The sequence below is a fragment of the Sphaerodactylus townsendi genome, linkage group LG07 (genome assembly GCF_021028975.2).
Source record: "Sphaerodactylus townsendi isolate TG3544 linkage group LG07, MPM_Stown_v2.3, whole genome shotgun sequence".
Taxonomy (NCBI): domain Eukaryota; kingdom Metazoa; phylum Chordata; class Lepidosauria; order Squamata; family Sphaerodactylidae; genus Sphaerodactylus; species Sphaerodactylus townsendi.
This window is the reverse complement of record NC_059431.1, coordinates 35,083,572-35,108,154: the sequence shown is the minus strand read 5'-3', so window position 1 is coordinate 35,108,154 and position 24,583 is coordinate 35,083,572. Positions and strand designations below refer to the sequence as shown.

At 43.4% G+C, this 24,583-nt stretch overlaps 1 protein-coding gene across 1 annotated transcript; it reads left to right on the top strand.

Moving 5' to 3' along the window:
* Window positions 1-102: 102 nt before the first annotated feature.
* On the top strand, window positions 103-24,583 carry LOC125436280 (betaine--homocysteine S-methyltransferase 1). The gene is made up of 8 exons (XM_048503147.1): window positions 103-260; window positions 10,788-10,920; window positions 14,491-14,609; window positions 17,301-17,492; window positions 18,204-18,351; window positions 21,054-21,236; window positions 22,218-22,446; window positions 23,616-24,583. Exons 1-8 carry the CDS (start codon window positions 225-227, stop codon window positions 23,803-23,805), a joined length of 1,230 nt encoding a protein of 409 aa, XP_048359104.1. The 5' UTR covers window positions 103-224; the 3' UTR covers window positions 23,806-24,583.

Here is a 24,583-nt window from a genome sequence, read left to right as displayed (position 1 = left end):
GCAAGCTGGCTGCAGAACAGGAGCTGTGAAGACATAGCGGGGCTTGCCTGCTTCTCCCAATGAGCAACTCCGCTCCAGACCCGCCCACTCTGCGAGGGATATAAAATGCGCCTTTGGCATGCAAGCCTTCTCTTTCTCCGTGCTCTTGCGGAAACGTTGGCCGCTTGTCCGAGTGGCAGAACCGGGGTCGTGCAGCCTTGGGCGAGCAACTGAGCAGATAGATCATGGCCCCAGCCGGAGGGACTCCAACCGCGAAGAAGGTGAGAAGGTCCCGCCTCGATCGCCTTTGGGGTGAACGAAAGTCATCCCAGCTTGCTCATAAGTGTGGAACGAATCGACCAGGCAGGGTCTTCTCCGGGGTGATGCGTAGTCGGCTCCCTGGTAACAAACAGCTAATTTTGAGTTAGGGTAGGGCCCCTTCTGCACATGCAGAATAATGCACTTTCGATCCACTTTCACAATTGTTTGTAAGTGGATTTTGCTATTTCGCACAATAAAAATCCATCTGCAAAGTGCATTGAAAGTGGATTGAAAGTGCATTATTCTGCATGTGCGGAAGGGGCCTAGGAATGACTAGAGATTTACTGCGCTGTCGCTACTGAACAGAAAGGAATTCCACACTTGGGGTGAGGGTTGGGAATGCCAGGTATCACTCAGATGTATTTCCCACGGCTCTAAGGCCTTCGGTGCTACAGAACAAAAGTGATCTTGTTCTGTCTTAGTTCGATATTTCTTATGTACAAAACCTGATGCTGCTCTGTGCCCAGGCCAGCTCAATCTTGTCAGGTCTCAGAAACTAAGAGGGATTGGTCCTGGTTAGTATTTGGATGGAAGATCACCAAGGTGCGCTAGGGGCGCTATTCAGAGGAAGCCCTTCTAGTCTCCTGCCTTGAAAACTCTACTGGGTTGCCATGAGTGACTTGAAGGCAGGTTGGATCTTGTGGATCTTGTTCCTAACATTTCGCCTGCATCTGTGACTGGCATCTTCAGAGGTGTATCACAGAGGGAAGTTTGTTACACACTGAAGGCACTTTACACCACCTTTTAAACTTTGCTGCCAAAATATTCTTTCACCATGTTTGCTGCCTCTGCCTTGTGAAATTAGTTCAGAAGTGCTTACCTTTCTGAAGTCCACTTACCCTAGCCAGTATTGGTAGTCTGAATAATTAAATCGTGGCCTAACCTTATGATCCCTTCATGTACCATGTGAATTTGCTAATGCAACAGATATTTGAGCCCCCATTGCTATGCTGTGAAACTTTTAAAATGAATATGATCTGCTTTGAGTCTCAGCAAGACTATAAGTACATAATGATAGTAATTTTAGTGCAGTTTTCTAAAAGAGCAATTGGGATTTTGAATCTCTTCACCACTTCTCTACCTTCTGGCTAAGATCAAGTGTAATGCCTGTTGTTAGTTTAATTGCTGTGGCTCCTACACCCATGAAAATATTATGTCAGAGGTGCTGTGCAGACCTAGCAAGACGTACTATTAATTGTCTTTTTATTTTTCATAGCATAGTGAGAAGCATGATTGAGTTAATATTGATTTATTATTTTTGTATATCTATGTAATACTGTTTTGAATGATCAGGAATTGGAGGATAGAATGTGCATATCTTTGTGGTAGTTATAGTTGTGGTAGCTGTATCTGTTTATGAACGGGCATCTGGATGCCGCCCTAGCTATACTGACCTGCTGTTTAGAGGCTGAGGTGGAATGGTTAAAAGTGAGCCGGCTAAAGTTAAATTCAGCAGAGGTCCTGTGACAGGGCTGGGGAGGTTCACCAACTCTTGATGAAGTGCAGTTGAGCCCTGCAACTATAGTCAGGGGTTTGGGGGTGTTCTTTGATGCTTCCCTGACAATGGAGGCTCAAGTTGCACAAATAGCTCACCTGGCATTTTATAATTTATAATAATATATAATAATAATAATATATAATTATAATTTATAATTATAATAATTTATGATAATTATAATTGCACAAATAGCTCACCTGGCATTATAATTTTATAATGCCAGGAGAGACAATTGGCACCTTACCTGTCCCAAAGTAGCCTTGCCACAGTGATCCGTTCAATGATCACCCCTAGACTTGATTATTGCATCTTGCTCTACGCAGGGCTAGCCTTGGGCCTTCTTTGGAGACTCCAGCTGGTGCAGAGTGAAGCACCATGGGTCCTTAGAATGGGATATGAGGAGGGGAGGGACCTCAGAGGGTCATAGATTCCACCTTCCAAAGCAGCTGTTTCCTCAAGGGGATCTAGGGTTGCTAACTAATAGGTGGGGCTGGATATCACCCAGAATGACAGCTTTCTCCTGATCAGAGATCAGTTCTCTCCTGAAGAAAATGGCTGCTTTGATGGGTAGGCTGTATGGCATTATATCCTGCTGAGGTTGTGTCCCTCCCCAACCCTCACTCTCCCAAGACTCCAACACCAAATCTGCAGGAACTTCCCAACCTGGAGCTGACATCCTAGGGAAGAACTGGTCTCTGTTGTTGGAAGATCTGTTGTGATTCCCAGAGATCTCCATGTCTCAAAGTCCAGTTATCAACCTTTGGAGTCCTTGCGGATTTTCACTTGTCCATCTTAACCACAGGGGAATCTGACAGAGGCTAAAGAGTGAGGAGAAGAAGAGAATTACAGATAAAAGGGCAGAAAGAGTGCTTCTGAAAGTCAGCCATTTTTCTCTAGCAAGGAATTAGTATTGTTAGAGTGGACTTAATGGGTGATCGGTGCTCCACAAAACATTTGGCAGAAGTTTTTGCAAAGCCTTTCTGTGAAGTTTTAAGATTCAGAGTCATATAAGGATGGGAGAAGCTTTTGCCTCAACTCTGGGATCACCAGCTCTGGGTTGGAAAATTCCTGGAGGTTTGAGGATGGAGCCCTGGGGAGGGCAGGGTCTGGGGCAGGAGGGACTCTAGCTGAGTATCGTGCCATAGATTATAACACTCATGTGGACTTCAGTTTTAATTCTGGGTGATTTCTAGGCCCCACCAGGAGGACGCCAACCCTACGCTCTACTGTTTCAACTGCTGACAGCCTTCTTAGTTCTTCTTCCTTGACATTAGTTTCTTTGAAGTTTTTATTATCAGATATGTGTAATTTTTAATTATGTAGCTATGCCTTGTCTGGCTTTTTTTAAAAAAATCATGCCTGCTGAAAATGTATTTCTGAATATATGGACACGTGTAATGGATTACATGTCTAAGTTTAGAGCACTGTTCCGATTAAGAAGCAGACCTTTTAAAAAGCTGGTCGGAAAAATTATTGTCATTTATCTTGCAAATGCCTAACGCATTCAGCTAGTACTAGGAACTCAGGAAAAGTTTTCTCTGAGAGCCAGCAGTTCAAGAGCACCTGTTGTTGCAGATATGAAAAGAAAACTATTGCTTCAGCAGCTGACTCTCGGAGAGAGATCATGTACAAAAGAAATAAATCCTTCAGATAGCACCTTGAGCAGTCTTCAGTGAACCTGACACAAAATGCTCAAAAAGGGGAGTGATTTCTCCAGACCGCACTTGTTCCTACCTTCAGGCTAAGTAGACTTAACTGTCTCAGCCCATTCCAATATCTTCACAAACCATTCTTCTATTGTAGGTAGAGATTAAGTTTTCTATTTTTGCCCATATAGTATTCTTGCTGCCATTGTCATATATAAAAACAAAATTCCGTATCTTTTTTTCAAACCACTAGTTCATCAGACCCAAAAGGAAAGCCTAGCACCCCCATACTATTAACCTGCTATGTAAAGGCCAACTCCACTCCATCCACTGTTAGTAGATCTGATACTGATAAAACATCAGTCTGCTTGATCAGTATTATCTTTGTTTTGTCTGAATTCACCTTGTCCTGCCTTATCCACTTGACAAGAGCCAAGGCAGGCACATCTATAAGGCTGAATAATACAATACAGTGCTGAATGAACTGGGAGAGTTCATTCAATAGCTTCACAGAAATGTTGAAAAGCCTTGGGACAGAACCTTGTGGATCCTCACAGGAAAATCTCACCTTATTGATGTTGCTGTTCCAGTGTAAACTCACTACTTAAGAAGTGTTTCAAATACAATTACAAGACATGGAAAGGCCTGGTCCCACAGAGGCATGATATCACAGAATGGGAGTCAAAGCCTTGTTTTATTTTATTTATATTTATTTATTTATTTATTTGTTCCACTTTTATACCGCCCTCCCCCAAGGGGGGCTCAAGGTTTACATCTAATAATAAACAAAGCGAGGATAACAAAATATATAATACTAAAATTCATGTCAGTTAAAAAGCAGCTCTTAATTTATAATCAGTTAAAAAAAAACAGATGGCGTTCAGCCACTGTCTCCCAACTCCTGAGAGGAACAGCGGATCTTAGTTGTTAATGGGCACCTATCCAGCAGCGGCCTCCCCAAAGCGTGAATAACTCGATCTTACAGGCCTCTGGAACTCTTGTAGGTCCCACGCAGACCGGTGGTTCTTTGGAGGAAGAGCATTCCCACCAAGCCGGGGGGCTAGGGGAACGTAAAGCCCTAGCCCCTGAGGTGAGAAAGCACCAGCATCATAGAGAGGGCGGGGATCTCCAGTGGGTGTCCTCTGCGAGCGCCTTAGAGACCGGCGTGGAGACATATGGGGCCAAGGCGGTCCCTGAGATGCGAGGTCCCAGACGGCGTAAGGCCTTAAAGGTTAACACCAATACCTTGAAGGCGATTGAGATTCAACTACAGGGAGCCAGTGCAGGCGGTGCAACGCGAGTGATGCTTGGTGATCTCTAAAGGCACCACCCCCGTGAGCAGTCGAGCACGCCGCATGCTGGACCAGTTTTCAATTTTACCAGGATCAGCCTCAAGGTAGGCCAGCGTGAAGCCGAGTTGCAGCCAGATAGTCTAATCTGGAGGTGACCGTTGCTTGAATCACTGTGGCCAGATCCGCTTCGGAGAGGAAGGGCCAGCAGCCCGGGCCTGGCGAAGATGGAAAAAAAAGCATAGCCAACCGGGTTACATGGGCCACCTGGGGTCCTCCCATAGAGAGGCGAATCCAGGTGGACCCCCAGGCTGCTTGAACTGGCAGGGGGGGGGCGGTGCCAATGAGACCCCCCTCCCACACGGTGACTGAAACCCTCCGGCCCTTCGACCTAGCCAAGAGTTTCCGTCTTTGCTGGATTCAGTTTTAACCTGCTCTCGTCAACCAACCAGCAACACGCTACTCCAGACAATGCTGTAGGAGCTGCAGGCGGTGCCTGCTCCCCATCCATCGACAGAATAGGCTGGAGTATCATCAGCATGCAGTAGCACTCCATGGCCCGGTAAAGCTCGATTACCAGCTGAGCAAGGGTCGCATATAGATGTTAGAAATAACAGCGGGGGGACAATAGCTCCCTGAAGACGCGCCCGCCAATGAAGCGGGCACCTCGGGCTCGGTCCCCACACCACTGCTGACTCCGGTCCCGGAGAAAGCGAGGCAATCATTGAAGGACGAGTACCCAGCACCCGGAGGAGAGCTGACCCAGGCGGTGGAGGTCAAAAGATCGTGGTCCAACCACATCAAAGCGCTGCGGTGAGATCTAGCAACACCGAAGCGGCGCCGATCACTCCCGGTCAAGCTGCATCACCGGGCGTATCTGTAGCGGCGGCGAGAACAGTCTCCGTCCATGCCCAGCTTTCGCGAGCGGACTGGAAGGGATCAAAGGCGATCGTCCTCCAGAAAACCCTGAAGCTGCTCCAACACCCACTCTCTCAGTACCTTCCCCAGAAGCAGAAAGATTGGCAGGCGGTGGTTGGCGAGATCCACTGGGATCCCCAACGGCGGTCTTTTTTAAAGAGTGGGCGGACCACTGCCTCCTTCAGCCTGCCGGACCAAACTCCTTGCTCAAAGGGAGCAATTGATAATAGTCAACTTAAGGTGGGGTAGTAACTCCCTCTCCGACATGCTTTAATAAGCCAGGAGAAGACGCGAGGATCAGAGGACGGGTAGTAGGTCTAACTGCAGCAGCTAAGGAATAATCAGCATGCTCGTCGTGGGAGGAAACCCAGAGGAAAACTGGGCCAAACAAAGAAGGGGCCAGAAGGCGGCAAAGGGAGCCTCACAGTTCACTAATAATTGGCAATCTCCAAAGGTGGCAGGGGAGGTCCTATGGCCGGAGCGGCCAGCGTTGTATCTGCAAAATAGCTCATAAATGCGTCACAGCTAATAGCCAATTGATCATTTTTTGGAACTCTCTGATAAAGGCGTAAAGGATCGAATAATCTTGAGAAACAGTTGACAGGGCGAGAGCTAGCAGGCGAGAGAGCGGAGGAGAAGAAGCTCTCTTAAGCCGCGCTCATGCATTGCATGCATCATGAGCCTTCATAAAGCGTCCTATAAGATATTCCGGCGCAGCCTGGAGTCTGAACTTCCTCCACACTCGCTCTAGCCGTCTAAGCTCCGTTTCAAACAAGCGTAGCTCCTCCGTATACCACCGCGGAGCCAGCGAGAACGTAGCCGAGATTACGAAGAGGCGTCGGGGAACAACAACCTCGATAGCATCTAAAAGCGGGCATTCCAGTCGCTACTAGGCCATCGATAATGAGGTGCCTACGGTCGAGTTCAAGTCCCGCCAGAGCATTCAGAGGAATCCATCAGGATCCATATATAGTCTTCAGCCAGGCGACATAAATTAAGCTGCGATAAGCCTGAACCCGGGGTGTTGCTTGGCATGCTCATCAGAGCCTTCAGGGTATAGTGGTCCAGACCATGGCACTCTCTGTCAATAGAAGGGATAAGCATCAACATCTTTGTTAAAGACCAAATCCGGTGTATTTAGGCCAGCATTAAGGTGGGTGGGGCCAGGGTATTTACCAAAGGGAGAGGCCCAAGCGTCGCTATGGACGGCCTTACCAGGTCCGTGGCCACACACCCCGTGCATGGCGGCGTCGACATGGGCGTTGAAATCCCCAGAACAATAGGTCTGGGGGTACATATGCCAGCGCCCAGTCATACCACCTCCAGCAGCGGCAGGCGAGCCGTCTCCTGGAAGCTAGGCGACCCGGTACACCAGGAGAACAACCAGCCTCTCACGATGCCAACCACTCCGGCAGGCGATTTTACACTCCATACCAATATTGATCTCAGGAGGACAGGGATAGCCCTAAAGGGATGGTATCTCCGGACTAACATTGCCCACGCCACCCCGGCCCTGTGGGTGGCGATGCGATTGGAGGCCGCAGCGAAACCTGGGAAGCGTGACTCGCCTAAAGAACTAGCGGTCACCAGCCTTCGCGCAGGTTTGGTGACACAGGCCAGATCCATCTGCTGAACTCCAAGAAGTCCCGGAGAACAGCGGTCTTATTATTTTATGGACCTGGCATTTTATCAGCACCAAAGGCGAAGCAGGGTGTCTCTGAACCCAACCACCTTCCGTCCCTTGGGATAGATCCGGGAGGTCAGAAGGTGAAGCGAGCATGACCATGTCTGCGATCACACCTTCACCATCATATGGCCGCCTACCGTCATACTTGCCCGTCCAGTAGCACTGGGATCCCCAACCCCAGGAAGGTGCCCCATCCCGCTGTCCCCTCCTAACTTAGCAACGGCAGCAACTCTCCCACCCATTAGGTGGGCCTCAGCTCAATAACCCACTAAATTAACTAATCTATTTAAAACTAACACTAAACAGTACAATAAGCAGAAGCTAATACAAATATACAAAATTACCCACTAACTAATCTAAAGCTAAATCTGGTTTATCAATTAATTAATCAATCAATTAATAGCCACATAATAGGGAGGGAAGAGATGGTAGACTTCGACCTTGTTAGAATGCAGCTCAACCTCTTGGTGTCTTCAGTTGATATTTGTATGTTATTATATGCCTCTATTATTGCAGCTGCAGTGTGGGGCCTCTTGAGGTATTAAAAACCAGGCCCCTAAAGATTGACAAAACAATAGCAGCACCCCTGGCTGACCTTAGAGCTGGCCACCAAGGAGAAAAAACAAAGGCAGCAAACAGCAATAGGCAAAGAACCCAGCTTAAGTTGGAAACCCCTCTGCCACCCGTTATCTTCTCCAAGTTTTGGGGACACTGATAATCCGTCTGCAAAGGGGAGCCATTAAGTCCCGCTGTTTGCACAGCACGGCCACCTGGGCGACTAAGATCAATATGGTGATGGTGATAATGGCTCCCAAGGCTCCTCTAATTACCAGGACTGTGGATTTAATTAAACTCTCCCACCGTTCATAGGACTCAGGCGGCTCAGTTCTTATCCACAATATCGAGTTCACAGCCACGAAGTCGATTTTCCTGAAGCCTCCCGCTGCATCACTCACCGTCGCTGAGTGTAGCTCGTTCAGGGTCTCCCAATCATGGGGGGCCAGCGTGGGTCTTCGTAGCCTCCACGCGCAGGTCTTCAGCCGGACATGCCCAGGTCTGCGCCCAGCGTGGGATGATCTCTGCCACCGACCACCCCCCGGGGGTTTCTGCCACCAACCCCCTAGAGCACACTGTTGAACTTCATGGAGATCCTAGAAGAGAGCCATCACATGGAGAGCCATCACAAGTCATTATAGATTAGTGTCAGAGCTCACAGAACAAGTCTGGTTTCCTAAATGAAGGTGTGGAATGTTCCTTTTGGCCTGCCTTGCTGCGAGCCTTACACCATGTCCTTTGATGTCTGGGTCTGCCCTTTTTGGTGTGAAGTCCTTGTTCCATCTCCTACCCATGGCCAAGCTATTGGGATCACTAATCCTTGGCTGCTGATTCTTCCCTCCTCCTTGAGGTCTCTGCTTCTGCTCACATTTGTTTCTCTCTCTTCCTCACTCACTCTCAGGTCTCCACTCTTTCTTGCTCTCTTTCCTCCCCCCATTTTATGTTTCCCTGGTTTGCTTGTCTCAAATTCCAATCCAGCCCCCGGGTGACTCCCAAGTAGCCAGTGCACTCCCATTCCCTCTCATAGAGATATCCAGGGAGGCCAGAAGAGACAGCCCCAGATAGAAGGTTTGTCTGACATACCTGCATTGGACTTTGAACAATGAGAGATGCATAACATTTTCACAGCAAACAAAACTTAACATAAATAGGTAGAAGTGCCCGCATATGCACAGAGTCCAAAAGAATTCACAATCAATACTTTCTGAATATTGAATGAAGCCAGACAGACAATCTTTTTTAAAGTTTGCTTTTTCTTTTCTTTTCTTTTCTTTTTTACTTTTAGGTCAATGATGACCAGTATTTAAATGGCCAATATTGTAATGCTGGTAAAAGGTATTTCGGACTAGTACATTAAAAAAAAGGCTTATTTATAAAATTGCTCTAAAATTTTATGGCTGGGAGGTGGGGTAGGGTTTGAAATCTCAGTTTGAATAGTGGTTGCATTGGCCTTGTGCAGAGGAATTGCCTGAGATTTTATTTATTTATAAAAATATCGTCACTCTCTCCAGGATCTACCCAGAGACAGAGCAAGAGGAAACTGCGCCCAGGGCATGGGTGGACCCTGCACCCCTGCTGCGGTGTCGCCCACCCTGGAATGCTCCCGCCACGCCCCCCCGACGGCCCAGCCACACTTTTGCCGCTGCTCCGCCCAGGGCATCATGCCCCCCCCCACCCCACCCCACCCGATGGGCACTGCACTGCTGGATCTACCTGAAGCCATTTACAAAATAAAAGCAAAACATTAAGAGATATTAATTAATTAAAATCCAGCATAAAACCAAAGCCCAGGATAAAAATATAGACCATAAAAATATACTATGGACAGCCTAAAATAACAGTTTCCAGATTAAAATAGTGTTTTTAAAATAATTTAAAACTTTGTTGAGTGCTGTTTCATCAGACCTCAAGGAGGAGGAACTTAACACAAGGAGGAGGAACTTAACTGAAGTCACTGATACTTCATCTCATTGTCCTGCCTTTAGCTTCATTTCTTTTGTCAAAGCTGCTACATAGTCAAGGGATTATTACACAAGGGTGCACACTTACTACAATACCCACTCTTTTGATTGGTTCCATTTTTCCACCAAGATCCAAGTGGTAATTAGCAAGTTATTTTGTTCAACTTTTTAATACTGTTATAGTAAATGTTGATTAAATTATGTTGATTTGTTGATTAAATTATGTTGATTTGTTCAATTAAGTGGTAGGACTAAGTTTAATGATGTCCTCTAGCACTATGTTTGTCTCTGATCCTACCATCTTCCCTGTTTCTTAACTATTTAGCTGAAACCCAATCTTTTCTTGTGTGCATATTACTGCCACTAATGTGGTTCTCTGTGGGTGAAATGCAAAAATTAAGACAGATAGTGCTACATTGTACAGGTGTGCTCATTTTGGAAATCAGGGCCTTTATAAGTTTACAATCAAATTTCAGGTTAATAGCAGTGCAGTCCTAAGAATATATGTGCAAAAGTAGATTCCAGTTAGATTAATGGGAGTTACTCCCTTGAAAGCGTGCTTAGGGTTTGCAGCCTAAATTTGGTAACTTTAGATTTTTTACTGTTTCAAGTTGATTTGACCACCCATCCAGTGTGTGCCCAACAGAACATTTCTGGCTACAGATCTGTCCCTGACAACAATTTCACTACACTCATGAATCCATGAACTATGATAAATAGTCTTTAGCAAACCTCTCACTCCCTCTCCCATTCTGTCTCTCTGCCTTCTTCCCCCTCTCTCATCTCTATCTCTGCCTCAGCTCCCATCTGCAGTATGACAATTACAAAATAATATGATCTAGCTTATAGCATTATACCAGTCTCAAGACACACTATGTGAAGTGCTTTGTACACTTGGAATCACTACACATATTTTATATGTTATTATTTTAGGGCATTCTGGAACGTCTAGACGCTGGGGAAATTGTCATTGGTGATGGAGGATTTGTCATTGCCCTTGAAAAGAGGGGCTATGTGAAGGCTGGTCCTTGGACTCCAGAAGCTGCAGTAGAACATCCAGAAGCAGGTTAGTCTAATTGTTAACCAGTGAGCTTCCAAGGCAGAATAAAATTAAAATGTGGGTCTCCCGGATTCTAATCCAACACTCTAATCACTTTGCCATGCTGGTTCCTGTGTATCTTGTAAATTCTTCAGTTGTAGAATATGGGCCAAAATATTTTATTTATTTACTAGACTTCATAGGCCTTCCTTATGTACACATCAGTTAATAATGGTAGGTCACACTTCCTTATGTACCCATGTACACACTTCCTTATGTACACATCAGTTAATAATGGTGGGTCAATAAAACATTTTATCTGAATCCCAACGCCATGAATTCTAATAAGGAATAAACAAAATCAAATCTAAATTACACAGCTTCACATCCCTGGGGGTGGCATGCAAGGTAGGGGAGGGAGGGGGTCTGGCATCTGGACATGGCCCACCCACCCTAGTGGAGGGAGGGGAAGGGGAGGGAGGGGTGGCATGCAAGGGGAGGGAAGGGAGGGGAGGGAGGGGCGGCATGCAAGGGAGGGGAGGGTGGGGGTCTGGCATCTGGACATAACCCACCCACCCTAGTGGAGGGAGGGGAAGGAGAGGGAGGGGTGGCATGCAAGGGAAGGGGAAAATATATTAGGGAAAATATATTAGGGAAAAAGGAAAGGGAAAAAGGACGAGAAGGGAAAAAGTTTATTCCTTATGGGCCAGTTAGAAAGGATTCTGAAGCTGTCCTCAACCATAAGCCTGGCAGAACAACTTTGTCTTACAATCCTACAGCTTTTCCTCAACAGAGTGTTCCTCCAGGCTGGGGCCAAAGCTAAAAAGGCGCTGGTCCTGGTCAAGGACAGGAACCACTAGTAAATTGTCATTTGCTGAATGTGAAGCTCTTTGGGGAGTGTATTGGGGGAGTCAGTCCCGCAGATATGAAGGCCCCAGACCAATGAGGGCTTTGAAGGTCAATACCAAAACTTTGAACCTGATTTGATGCTCCACCTGGAGCCAGTGCAGCCTTCAACAGGATCACAGAAGGACCCAGGCTGCTGCTCTCTGCACAATCTAGATTTTCTAGAGCAGCCCTCTGTAGGGCGAGTTGCAGTAGTCTAGCCTGGAGGTGACCATTGCATGGATCACTGTGGTTAGGTCGAGTTGGGACAGATAGGGTGCCCATAGCCTTTCCTGGCAGAGATAGTAAAATGCCAGATGGGTTACATTTGTGACGTGTGCCTCCATTGAAAAGGAGGCATCCAGGATTATTCCTACACTTGATGGTCGGTGCAGGTGTCAAATAATGTTAAATCAGTCTTGGCTAGGTCCCTTGAAATAAATGGAACACCTAACTATTGAGATTACTTTATATAGTGTGCTTTAGAATCACTAGAAAACACTTACATACACATTAGCAGCACAAAGATTTCATTGGGAACAAAGTGCACTTATAGCTCAGTCCTAAGCAGAGTCACACCTTTCCCAGTGACTTTAATGTACTGGTATGGGTGTAACTCTGTTTAGGATGGGACTTGTAATAGTCTCTGAATTATGCCCACTTTCATTTCACATTATTTAATTCATAGCCTGCCTTTCTCATTGAGACTCTGGACAGGTTATAAAATATGGAAAACAATTTAGTCATACAGTATTTGGCACCAGAGCTACAATCAGGTACTAGGAGACAACAAGTGGAAGGCCCATGAGGTTTGCAGGGTAGATCCCATCTCCCTCACCACATACCTTAAATGTTTAGTTTTACTTCTTCTTTTTTTAGATTGCTGAAGAATTTGTTTAGCGTCAGTATCATCCCATTCCACGGATTTAGGTATCTGTAGATGGGGTTACAGGGCACTATTAGATATATAGATGCGAACCGAAAACACCTAAGGCATGAAATTCAAGCTCCCTCACTGAAATATCTGCACAGTGATAACATCTTTAAAAGACAATCCAAATAAATATCTAAGGCCCCTTCCGCACACGCAAAATAATGCGTTTTCAAACCACTTCCACAACTGTTTGCAAGTGGATTTTGCCATTCCGCACAGCTTCAAAGAGCACTGAAAGCAGTTTGAAAGTGCATTATTCTGCATGTGCGGAATGAGCCTAAGAAAGAAAAGCAAGGACAGAGTTTGTTTTTCTGGAACTGTATGTCACTATGAACTCTTCGACACAGGACTACTACTTTAAAATGCAATATTATAATTATCCAATTGCAGGAATACTTGTAATAAAGTTTTGTAAATATATAGTTTATCACCTGTACCTGCAGGGACCTGCCTGTCCATCCATCCATCCTGAAGTAAAAGCTCTGAAACTGCTATATTGGATTAATCCCATAGTATCTGGAGTATCTCTATCTGTTTTGATGCCAGTGACTGCTTGATGCCATGCTATTTTCAACAACCACTTTATCTGCAATGTATAATTCTGCTCTCTGTCTTTCCAAAGGCAAAGCTGCCATTGCTGTGATGGGATTAGGTGTCATTATTTTAATGTTCCAAGCTTTATTATTTGGTCAATGGGCAAGATCAAATGTAATAGTGAAATGTATTGGGAAAGACTCTATACATCAACCAGGCAACCATAGATCCTAAGCATGAAACAGATACAACTATAAATATTTCTTAAGGGACATTTTCATGGGTTAGGAATGGGTCTTACAATATCTGTATTTGTGTTTAAAATAACATTCAAGTATCCTTGAAACTGGATAGCACTCTTAATTTAGTATGCCAAGAAATTAGTGTCCTGCTGAGCAATAAAGCCTTCATTATTGTGAAATAGCTGGTATAAGTAGCATCACAACAAAAAAAAAATCATGTTGTGAAATTCAAGGAAGTTTGATCCAAACAATTTTGATCAAATCTAGGCTGATGTAAGCTTCTTTTGTTAGTCAGATTCTTAATGACATTGTTTGTAGTCTGTTTGCAGATATCATAGTGCCCTCTGCTTCATAAAAATGTATATGTATATAGTGGCTTTTGCCCATTTGGGAAAGATAGCTATCTATAATCTCCCGTTGAAAACATTCCTACACGTTGCACTCACATAGATGGCGTTAGAAATGTAAGTATATAAATCTGTCTGTCCTGCGGCTTCAGTTAAAATCATATGAATTGTATGATACTCTAGATACTCTGTATATTATCAACACTGTAACTTTAAAGACTTACCACAACATGATGAAACAAGTTATAATTCTTCTTATTTTACAGACAGGAAACTGATAGTGACCTAGATTTTAGCTATGAATGACCTCGGGCCTATCACTTTCTCTCAGTCTAACTTATCTCCCAGGGATATTCTGGGATATAATGTGGCAAATGCTGCAAATGTAGTTTTCACTTGGCATTCTGAGAGGCCTTTTCTCTTACTGATTTATGTTTCATCACATATTCTTCTTGAATTTCCAGCAGAAATCCTACCTGGAAAATCTGGTTTTATATCTGCTACTTCTACCTGGGAAAATAGTTTGAACAGAATATTGGCCATTTTCTATCAAAACTAGAAGTTTCACAAGGGTTATTTTGATCTGCAACCCAATATAAAAGGAGTAGTTACCACAAAGGTAACACCACATTTATTTTTATTTTACATTTTTCAGTTCGTCAGCTGCATCGAGAATTTCTCAGGGCTGGATCAAATGTTTTACAGACCTTCACCTTTTATGCCAGTGATGACAAATTGGAGAACAGGGGAAACTATGTAGCTGCTAAATTTTCTGTGAGTAGTTTCATCTGTTTATATTCATAATTCTATCTGCTTGTCAAAAATAAGTAGTTTCCTTTTGCAAAACAGAACTTCTTACAAAGACCCAATTAATTTATTTACAGTGCGGTCTGTTCACCCTTTATACATATGACTGTACTCCTGTCTATCATAGTAACACCATTATCAAAATTTGGCTTTGATGTGGCACGCAACGGTGATAGGGGCTCATCTCTGGAGGGATGAGTCTTGCCCTATGCCGGAATGAAGTGGATCGACTGCTCTCATGGTGCAGGGGAAAATAACCTGGTTCATAACACTAACAAGACAAAGGAGCTCATAGTGGACTATAGAAGGAATAGCTCAGAAATTCAGCCCTTTGACTATATAAAAATGGGAGATCAAGTGGAAGCCGGGTGGCTAGTTTTTAAATTTCCTGGAAGCGTTATGATTAAAGAGGACTTTGACCTGGGGCGTACAGACTGCCGCGGTGGTTAAGAAAGCCCAGCAAAGACTGTACTTTCTGAGACTTTTAAGGAAGCAACAACTAGATGGAAAACTTCTGGTGTCCTTTTACCGCTGTGCTATAAGAGAGTGTCCTAACCTACTGCATCTGTGTATGGTTCTCCAGTTGCACAAGTGGTAGAATAGGAAGGCGCTCCAAAGGGTGATCACTACTGCACAAAGGATTATCGGCTGCCCTCTTCCCTCCTTGGAAGAAATCTATAATTCCCGAAGCCTAAATAAAGCCCAAAATATTCTGAGGGACCCGTCCCATCCAGCACACTCTCTTTTTAAACTGTTACCATCTGGCAGACGATACAGGGCCCTCAGAACTAGGACAAAGAGGCTTAGAGACAGCTTCTACTCTAGAGCTGTGGCTATGCTAAACTCCGCTGCTTCATATTGATGTATTTGGGGCTGTGTAGGGATGGGTGGAGGAAGGGGAAAGTGAGGATGATGTATGAGTCTGAAATTGTGTGCATCGAGGAATGGTGCTGTAAATTTCGTTGTGCGTGCACAATGACAATAAAATGCTTATGCTTATGCTTAAGCTGAGTTGCACCTTTCTAAGTATGTTCCCTTCAGTGGACTTAGAAAGGTTTTACTTTTGTTTAAGATTGTATTGCTCAAGATGTAGACATAAAAATTCAAAATAAAAAGATTTGAGATACTAAAAGGGCATGGAATAGATATTATATTGAGCCAGAATAACAAAATCCAGAGTTGATCAGATTGAATTTGGGTAATATTTATTTTCCCAAAATGATTGCACTTTAGTCATTATTATGGAAAAAATGAACTGCCATTTTAATCTCAGCAAACTGGGTACTCATTTTATTGACTTCAGAAAGATGAAGGCTTAGTCAATCTTGAGCTGGCTACCCGAAATTTACTTCCATCGGGATCGAACTCAGGTTGTGAGCAGCTTTGACTGCAGTATTGCAGCTTACCACTCTGTACCAAAATCATGACATTTCCCAAATTATCTCCTATCGTTCCCCCTGTAATTTAGTATTAGTTTTTACTGGCTTATTGTTTTGTATATTAATTTATCAAAAATCTGAAATTGATTCATAGCCTGGGTTCTGAAATATATTGAATTTTTGTGGGGAACTTGTTGTTCTCAAGCCAAATTAGCTTTAAAATCACTTAACAGATCTATCTGTCCAGCCATTTTATTCCTACCTTTTCTACATTCTGTCAGGGCAGGAAATAAACAGTGGTAGACCACACATTTCCAAAGATCCCGTTTATGGCTTCATGCTGCAGGAAGGGAAACTGATTTAGATGTTGCTTTGGATGCATCAGAAATACCACCAGTGAAACCCTTTGAACCTACTATTAAAAATCACAACTGTCTTTAAGAAGTTCCCTTATGCTGATCGATCAAATGCATAAGGTGTACCATAGGCCCGTTTTGTTTTGTACAGTACTAGCAGGCCCGACCACGCGTTGCTGTGGCTGAGTCTAGTGAAGTGGAAAAGAAAGAAAAGGGGAAACGAACGGTTCAAACATGTGTCATTGCACAATGATTGCAAGGGAGGGGAGGGGCAAGGGGCCCCTCGTTCCCCTCCCTCTCCCCCGTTCCCTTGCATGGCAACCCAGCCGGTCCCTCCCTAATGTTCCCCTTCCTCTGCTAGGGTGGGTGGGCCATGTGCAGGTGACTGGTCCTGTCCCTTTCACTCCCTTCCCTTGCAGGCGAATTATCTAGCTTAAAACACGCTGGGAGGCATGAGCTATGTTGTGTTTAAATTTCAGAGCGTTTGGTCCAGCAAACCCCTGGACCCTCCCTCACCTTCCCCTTCCTCCGCTAGGGTGGGTGGGCCATGTGCAAATGGCCTGCCCCATCCCTTTCACTCCAGATGGCAGTGGTTTTCAAGGAAGGCATGGTTGTTTCCCTTGTATCAGAGGGTGTTGCTTTGATGGCCAGCAGATGGCGCTGTTGCGGAACAGAACTGTGGTTCCAACTGTCACAGGTGTGGCATGTACACAATAACTGGCACAGTTGTGACATGTACACAACAGGAGGTGTGGAAACAGTATGGAAACCTGGCCGCACGCAAATGCAATGTTGTATGAAAATTTCAAAGCAATCGGTCCAGTAGTTTGGGAGATTACCTGTCAGCAAAAAAACGCACTGATAGATTTGTATATTTATAGATAAGCATGTAGTCACCACTCTATGTGTTTTTGTATTGTTAGAGCCAGAAAGTGAATGAAGCTGCTTGTGACATTGCAAAGGAAGTGGCTCAAGAAGGAGACGTTCTGGTTGCTGGAGGTGTCAGTCAAACACCTTCATACTTAAGTGGCAAGAGTGAAGCTGACGTTAAAACCATCTTTCGAAAGCAGCTGGAGGTTTTTCAGAAAAAGAATGTGGACTTCATGATTGCAGAGGTAAATTAAACCATTAAAGGAACAGTGATAGAGGAATTCATAATGGGTAAAAAACCAAATCAGAATATTTGTTGTAATCTACAGTGAATGGCAGTGTTCTTTTTACTATACAAATTAAGTTCAGTTCTGGAAATAAGGTTGAAGAAATAATGGGATTACATTTGCAATGCTTCACACTTCATGTTCAGCATGTGCTTTTTTGTAACTATATTCCTTCTTGACCCAGAAGCACAGAATGTGGTAGAACTGGGCACTGTATCTGCTATGTTAATTTGTGGCTAGGTTCAAGGAGGCTCAGCAAACATTTGCCATCCCCATTTAAACTTATATCCTAACTTGTACTGGTGTGCAACGTAACCTGCTATTTGACCATAACCACAAATTCAAACAGCTCTTTAGGTGGAAACATTTTATATGTTTAGAGGATTGACATTAAAAATGGGGTGTTGAATTGTATGGTATAGCCTGATCTTGTCAGATCTCGGCAGCTTAGCAGGGTCAGTACTTGGGTGGAGGACTGTGCAAAGGAAGGCAAAGACAAACCACCTCTGCTTTCTTATTTGCCTTGAAAACACCTTGCTGAGACTGTCACAAATCAGTTGTACTTGACAGAAATTTAGATTTTAAATTTTGTTTTCACATGTCAGCAACACAGCACCTCAGAATCTCCTTTTATTCTACCTCTTCTGTTGTTTTTAATGTGCATTATAGTATTTTGAACATGTTGAAGAGGCTACATGGGCTGTTGAAACTTTAAAGGAATCTGGGAAACCAATTGCAGCTACTATGTGCATTGGTCCAGAAGGAGACATGCATGGTGTTCTTCCTGGAGAATGTGCTGTACGACTTGTAAAAGCTGGTAAGGCTCTGCTTTTCCCTTATCCATTGCTTGAAGCAAATATTAACACTTATGACCTGAACACTTATGACCTGGCCCCCAGACTCAGACTCCAACGAGGTGCCAGCCTGCCCCACCTGGGGATCTTTAAGACCCACTTTGCAGGAAGGGAGGGAGGGCTGAGCCACAGAGAGCCGTGGCAGCAGTCAATAAGAGGAAGACAGGCATGGACATCATCCAGCTGTGCTTGGATTAAGCCAGGGAAAAGAAAGTCTCTGGAGAGCCAAGAGGCAGTCCCAGCAACAGGGAGGTCTCCTGGTGGCTCACAAGGAGCTGCCCACATGGCAGTAGGTTCAGTCCCAGTGGCAAGCACAGAATTCCCAAGGGTGGGGTATCAACCTACAGCCCACTGGAGAAGCTGGCTGAGTGAGTGGTAGGCACATAGTGGGGCCAAGCCAGTACCAAGGTCAGTGAGACAAATGAGGACTGCGGGAAGACGGGATGATATGGGAAGAAAAAGATAAAATGGAGTCTCAAGGACAAGGCAGGGGAGGAAGCAGCATTGGCCATCTCTGGGAGAGAGAGTTGGATCAGCTAGGAAGAGAAGGAACAAGCTGGTACAACCCCCTTCCCTCCCATTTTGCGGCCTGAGAGGGATGCCTGAATCACTCACACTGCAGCAACCCGGCACCAAGGCCCAAGTGTGCAGGCAGGGTGTCATAGCAGCATTCCTTTGTGCAAATTCACTTTTTTATTAGCTATGTTTGGGAAGTCGTATTCAGACAGTGGGGATGTGTAAAACTCTTCATTAGACCCAGCAGGCAGATAATTTGCTAGCTATATGTTGAAAGAATTATTTACAAACGGCTTTTATTCATTTTATTTTAAAATGTCTAACCCCCTATTCTTTACACTAAGAATATGAATGGAATTTTTAGAAGTCTGAGTGTTGATAGCTTACAAGTGATGTTGTGATCTATGTCAGCTGGTGAAGACTAGTAAGAAGCTTATGCTTTGACAAAGTATCATCCTGTCTCAGCAAATGGAGATCATCTATTAATATGTCGAAATTCTCCTAAAGCAGCCTATATAAGCACTGAACTACATGTTACATCTATCACATGATCACAGGGACTTTGCAGCAAGATGCATGCAAAATGTAGTTAGGAACTAATTTTGATTTACCATGGGTTGAATCCAACGACTGAGGTAACATTTTGAGCTTTAATATAATGTTTTAACACAACAACAATGTGCAGAGTAATGGAATGTACAACAGATGGTTTCCTTTGGGTTCATTCAATTTGGCTTTGAAACACCTCGTCTGTCTTCTGCGTGCATGCATGCATGCATGCAAAAAAAGATAGTGGGGGTACAGGGTGTTTCACTTTGGGAGATATCGTAGGGCTTTTGCTTACACAAAGACTTATAAATGGAGAGATCTTCTATGGGATACAATCTGTGATCTCTGCTAATGCATATGAACATATTTTTCAGCCAACAAAATACTACAGGATCTTTTTTTTAAAGAGACCCATTGGCGAGTGATTAGCTGGCGTCTATGAGCGTGGGAGAAATTATTGGATGCAGGATAAAGTTCTGTAAGATTTATGGAGTAGTAAGCTTACGTCAAAATGAGTAATCAGTATATTCTGGCTTTGTTTGGTCAACTAAGACTTGAGAACGTAAGAAGAGCCTTGATGGATCAGACCTGTGGTCCATCTAGTCCAGTTTCACTTCTCACGTTGTGGACAACCTGTCCTATAGATGTAGCTGGTACAATTAATCACAGTAATGCTGTGTTGATCTGGATATTTTGGATAAGGATTATATATGCTATAGAAATATTTTGCAAGGAGTATTGTGAATAAGGAAGTGTGTATTGCAACTGCTGGTCTAGTATCTACTGGTCTCACACTGAATAAAAAGATCTCAATTGCTAAATTGCAGACAGTGAGAAACAGCACCACTTTTAGTGTCATAGAGTGAATGTTGGGGTCCCATAACCCTAACCCTAACCCATATACTAGAAAAGAATGAATAATGTTGGAGATTTATTGTGGGTCTTAAAACCAGCTATAACAGAAAAAGTAAACTCCACTTCAAAACTCAATCCTTGATTTTGTTGCCAAAATTTAAAAATATGGTTTTATGTTTCAAAATTGCTGTTGTGCTTCAGTGGAAAAGCAACAACCATAAATTAAGTTTCTTTGGGACAAACTGATTATTTTAATACTTATTCCTAATTTTTTCTTACATAAAACCTCCTATGAACTTTCTGAAATCCTCCTTTCTTTCCAGAAAGCAAGCAGATCAGAATCAAAGACATAATAGAACTATGGAATAATAATGGGGCAGAACTGAAGGAATCTTCTCATATAAAAAATTATGCATGTCTTATAGTGCTAGAAAGGTCAGTTCAGAATAAAGGACGCATGAACTCCACCTTGCAGTATGGGTCTCATACCAGCATTTGGTCTTCCTGGTATTATAAAGACCTGTGTCTTTTGTGATTTTCAGGCTGTTTCCAAAGATATATTTTCAAGATATAGTTGCTTCAAGTAGATTTCTGAAGACATATAGTGTATAAATTCTTTAAATAGGAAGACAAATCAAAAAGGACACAGTGAGCATAGATCGCCTAGTCTGAAAGCATTATTTGAGTTATAACTTAAGTTGATGACGAAAGGCATTATGGGAAACTTTCCTCTTTGTCCTTATAGGAGCTTCTATTGTTGGGGTCAACTGCCATTTTGATCCAGAAACCTGCCTCAAAACCATGAAATTGATGAAGGAGGGTTTGCAAGCTGCTAAACTGAAGGCACATCTGATGTCACAGCCGCTGGCATTCCATACACCTGATTGTGGGAAGCAAGGTTTCATTGATCTACCAGAATTTCCTTTTGGTAAGAGTTTACATGCGACACTCTTCATATTGCTGTCTCAAATTTGGTTGACTCAGATGAGGTTGTTGAGTTGTTTTTAGAGGAGATTGGAATTGAGGTTAACATGCTTAAAATTTCAAGCCAAGGCAAGCTATGTTTATTAATCTTTCACCCTTTGGTAGTTCTTCTCCTAATTATTGTGCATCTATTCCCAGCTGCTTTTGCCATGGTGGAGGAAAAAAATAGTTATCCTTATCTTTTTTTCCCCCTTGCAAGCTTTTTAGTGGAAAAATTGGCTAAGGGGGAAAGGGTTAAATGAGCCTTTCTCCCTCCCTAGTGGAACTCTGACATCAGAGTTCAGGCTTTCTGGCTATATTTTTTAAAATAGTATAAACTATGTGTGACTAATAGTCATGTGTAGTTTGACTCTCTGACTGTCAGTGAAGTATGCTGGGTATAGAAACTAGAAACCGAAGGGCACAGTTGGGATTCATCTCCTGACATTGCTTGATGTGCTACATGTGTTACTGCAGCATGTGAGCTCATCATAGAGCTGGAAGGAGTTAAATTCATTTTATGTCAATTAAGAACAGCTCCTCCCCGCCAGGTTTTTCTTAATTGGCTTTGAATACTTTAGAAGAGAGACTACAGCCAGTGATTCAGACTAACTTCTTGCTACTGCCTACCAGGGGTCTGCAACCTGCGGCTCTCTGGATGTTCATGGACTACAAATCCCAATTGGCCATGCTGGCAGGGGCTGATGGGAATTGTAGTCCATGAACATCTGGAGAGCCGCAGGTTGCAGACCCCTGGCTCACTGTTTCAAAACTTAAAAAAAAGTCAATGTCTAATCTTGTAGTGTTATCTAATCTGTTTAATGGACTCCAAACAGAACAAATATGTCCTGAAAATTTGGGGAGATAATGATAATAATAGTTTTACAAATTCTACGCAAAATACGTAGGTAACGGTGAAGCTAAAGCAATTGCTTTATCATTGCAGCTTTGGAGCCAAGAATCCTCACCAGATGGGATGTACACAAATACGCAAGAGAAGCCTATAATTTAGGGATCCGCTACATTGGTGGCTGCTGCGGCTTTGAACCCTATCACATCAGAGCAATTGCTGAGGAGCTGGCTCCGGAAAGAGGGTTTTTGCCGCAAGCTTCTGCGAAACATGGCAGCTGGGGAAATGGTTTGAGCATGCACACCAAACCCTGGATCAGAGCAAGGTCAGTATATTGAAGCCGAGTGACTAAAATAGCCCAGTCATTCATTTTTGGTCTAGCAATTTATTGGCTCAGCAAATTATTTAGGAATTACATGGTGGCAGGTTGCTGAGAAGTTGTGGCAGAATGTTCAGTGTTCTCAGTATGCAAGCACAGCCTTGGAAAAGAAGATTTATAGACCTAAGTAGCAAGACAAAACCAGTGGGTGGCAAGACATTCCTCAGCACATACATTAAGGTCAGTATTCTGGTAGAATTACATCTCTTACAGTTTACTGCTAAGTAAATGAACTTATTCAGCAGCTATGCAATTGTAAGTTCTTCAGATCTGGTGATTGTAGGAAAACGCCTCATTCTCTTTTGGCTGGCCATGATTAGTAAAGTTGAATAGACTGGATTCATTAAGAGCTATTACTTCTTAATTTGTTTGTGTGATAATTGCCCCTGAAGAATAACATTTATGTTTAAAACATACTTTGATCTATCCAGAGGATCAAACTTGGGTTGTTAGTGGTTAGGGGCAGCAGTGGCGTAGTGGTTAAGAGCAGGTGCATTCTAATCTGGGTTTGATTCCCAGCTCTGCTGCCTGAGCTGTGGAGGCTTATCTGGGGAATTCAGATTAGCCTGTTCACTCCCACACATGCCAGCTGGATGACCTTGGGCTAGTCACAGCTTTTCGGATCTCTCTCAGCCCCACCTACCTCACAGGGTGTTTGTTGTGAGGGGGGAAGGGCAAGGAGATTGTAAGCCCCTTTGAGTCTCCAACAGGAGAGAAAGGAGGGATATAAATCCAACTCTTCTTATTCTTATTCTTCTTAGCCATTCCTGGGCAACTACCGGGAACTGCGGGGAGAGGGGAGACAGGGACATGGGAGAACACTATTAATTGACAGTGTAACATTATTTCTGGGTTAAACCCGAGGTTATGTCAGTCTTTTCTAGCAATCATTAGAAATCTATATGGTTTTACCAGTGGCTGGCAAACATATTCAGAATAGTCCTTTGCTCTGATTTAATGTATTAAAAATTATTTAATTGCTGTTGGTCAAAAGCTAGATCTTCTTGAAACTAATGAAGTAGTTTGAAGTGTATAGCCCCATATAAGGCTGTCTTGGATGAAGAATATATATACACTGACAACAGGATTTTTCTTCACTTTTTTTAAAAACTTAGGGCTAGAAAGGAATACTGGGAAAATCTGTTGCCTGCTTCAGGCCGACCCTATTGTCCCTCACTTTCAAAGCCCGATAGCTGGGGAGTGACCAAAGGAGATGCTGAGCTGGTACAACAGAAAGAAGCCACAAGCGAAGATCAGTTAAAAGAGCTGTTCCAGAAACGAAGTCAAATCCAGCACCGCACCTAGAGTGTTTAGCAATTTCACACGTGCCTTCTTGTCTCACAAGAAGATTATTGGGTCAAAGCCAATATGCATAATCCAGAGAAAGTTAGTCCTTTCCGCAGTCCAGTTGAAATCAAGATATTAAGTGCTTGATAACCAGAGTCTCAACCCATCTACCCAAAAGTATTTCATACCATGTTTAGTAGGACATTATTCCTGGTAAAGAGCTTAATGTTGAAGCCAAGTCTCATTTATTTCAGAAGGAATTAGGGACACCTTAATATTCTCTGGATTGTTTCCATTCTTTAGAATGAGACTAGCAGTTGCAATCACAAGGTGTGTTCAATTCTTCTAAGCCCATTTACTTCAGTAGGTTTAGAGAGTTGTAAATCAGTTTATGATTGCACTGTTAGATTGTTTTCCTATAAAAGGAGCACTATTTAGGGAAGGATAGAATATCAGTATTGCTTTGGGAAAGGCTCTTTTTCTCAGAATAGCAACTTAAAAATAACAGTGAAATATGACTACATTGGTGCCATTTTAAAATGCACTGAAACATGATCAAATAAGTTGCAAATCATTATTCAAGCATTTCCGTAAAGCAGAAATTGCACTTCTGAAAATGAATTCCTCGTGGTCCAACGGAACCAAGCAAACAAAACATTACGAAAATTCTCTTGTTGTGGCTACATGCATCACTAATATCTGCTCAGTATATGTAGAACTTCATTAATATTCATGTGTAAGAGAAATGGCTTGTATTAACATCAATAAAGATTTACAAATTATTGAAAACTCAAAA

Coding starts and splice junctions, on each gene's coding strand:
- LOC125436280 (XM_048503147.1), top strand. CDS start 225: ATGGCCCCAGCCGGAGGGACTCCAACCGCGAAGAAG. Junction 17,493..18,203: donor TGGACTTCATGATTGCAGAG/GTAAATTAAACC, acceptor TGTGCATTATAG/TATTTTGAACATGTTGAAGA. Junction 18,352..21,053: donor TGTACGACTTGTAAAAGCTG/GTAAGGCTCTGC, acceptor TTGTCCTTATAG/GAGCTTCTATTGTTGGGGTC.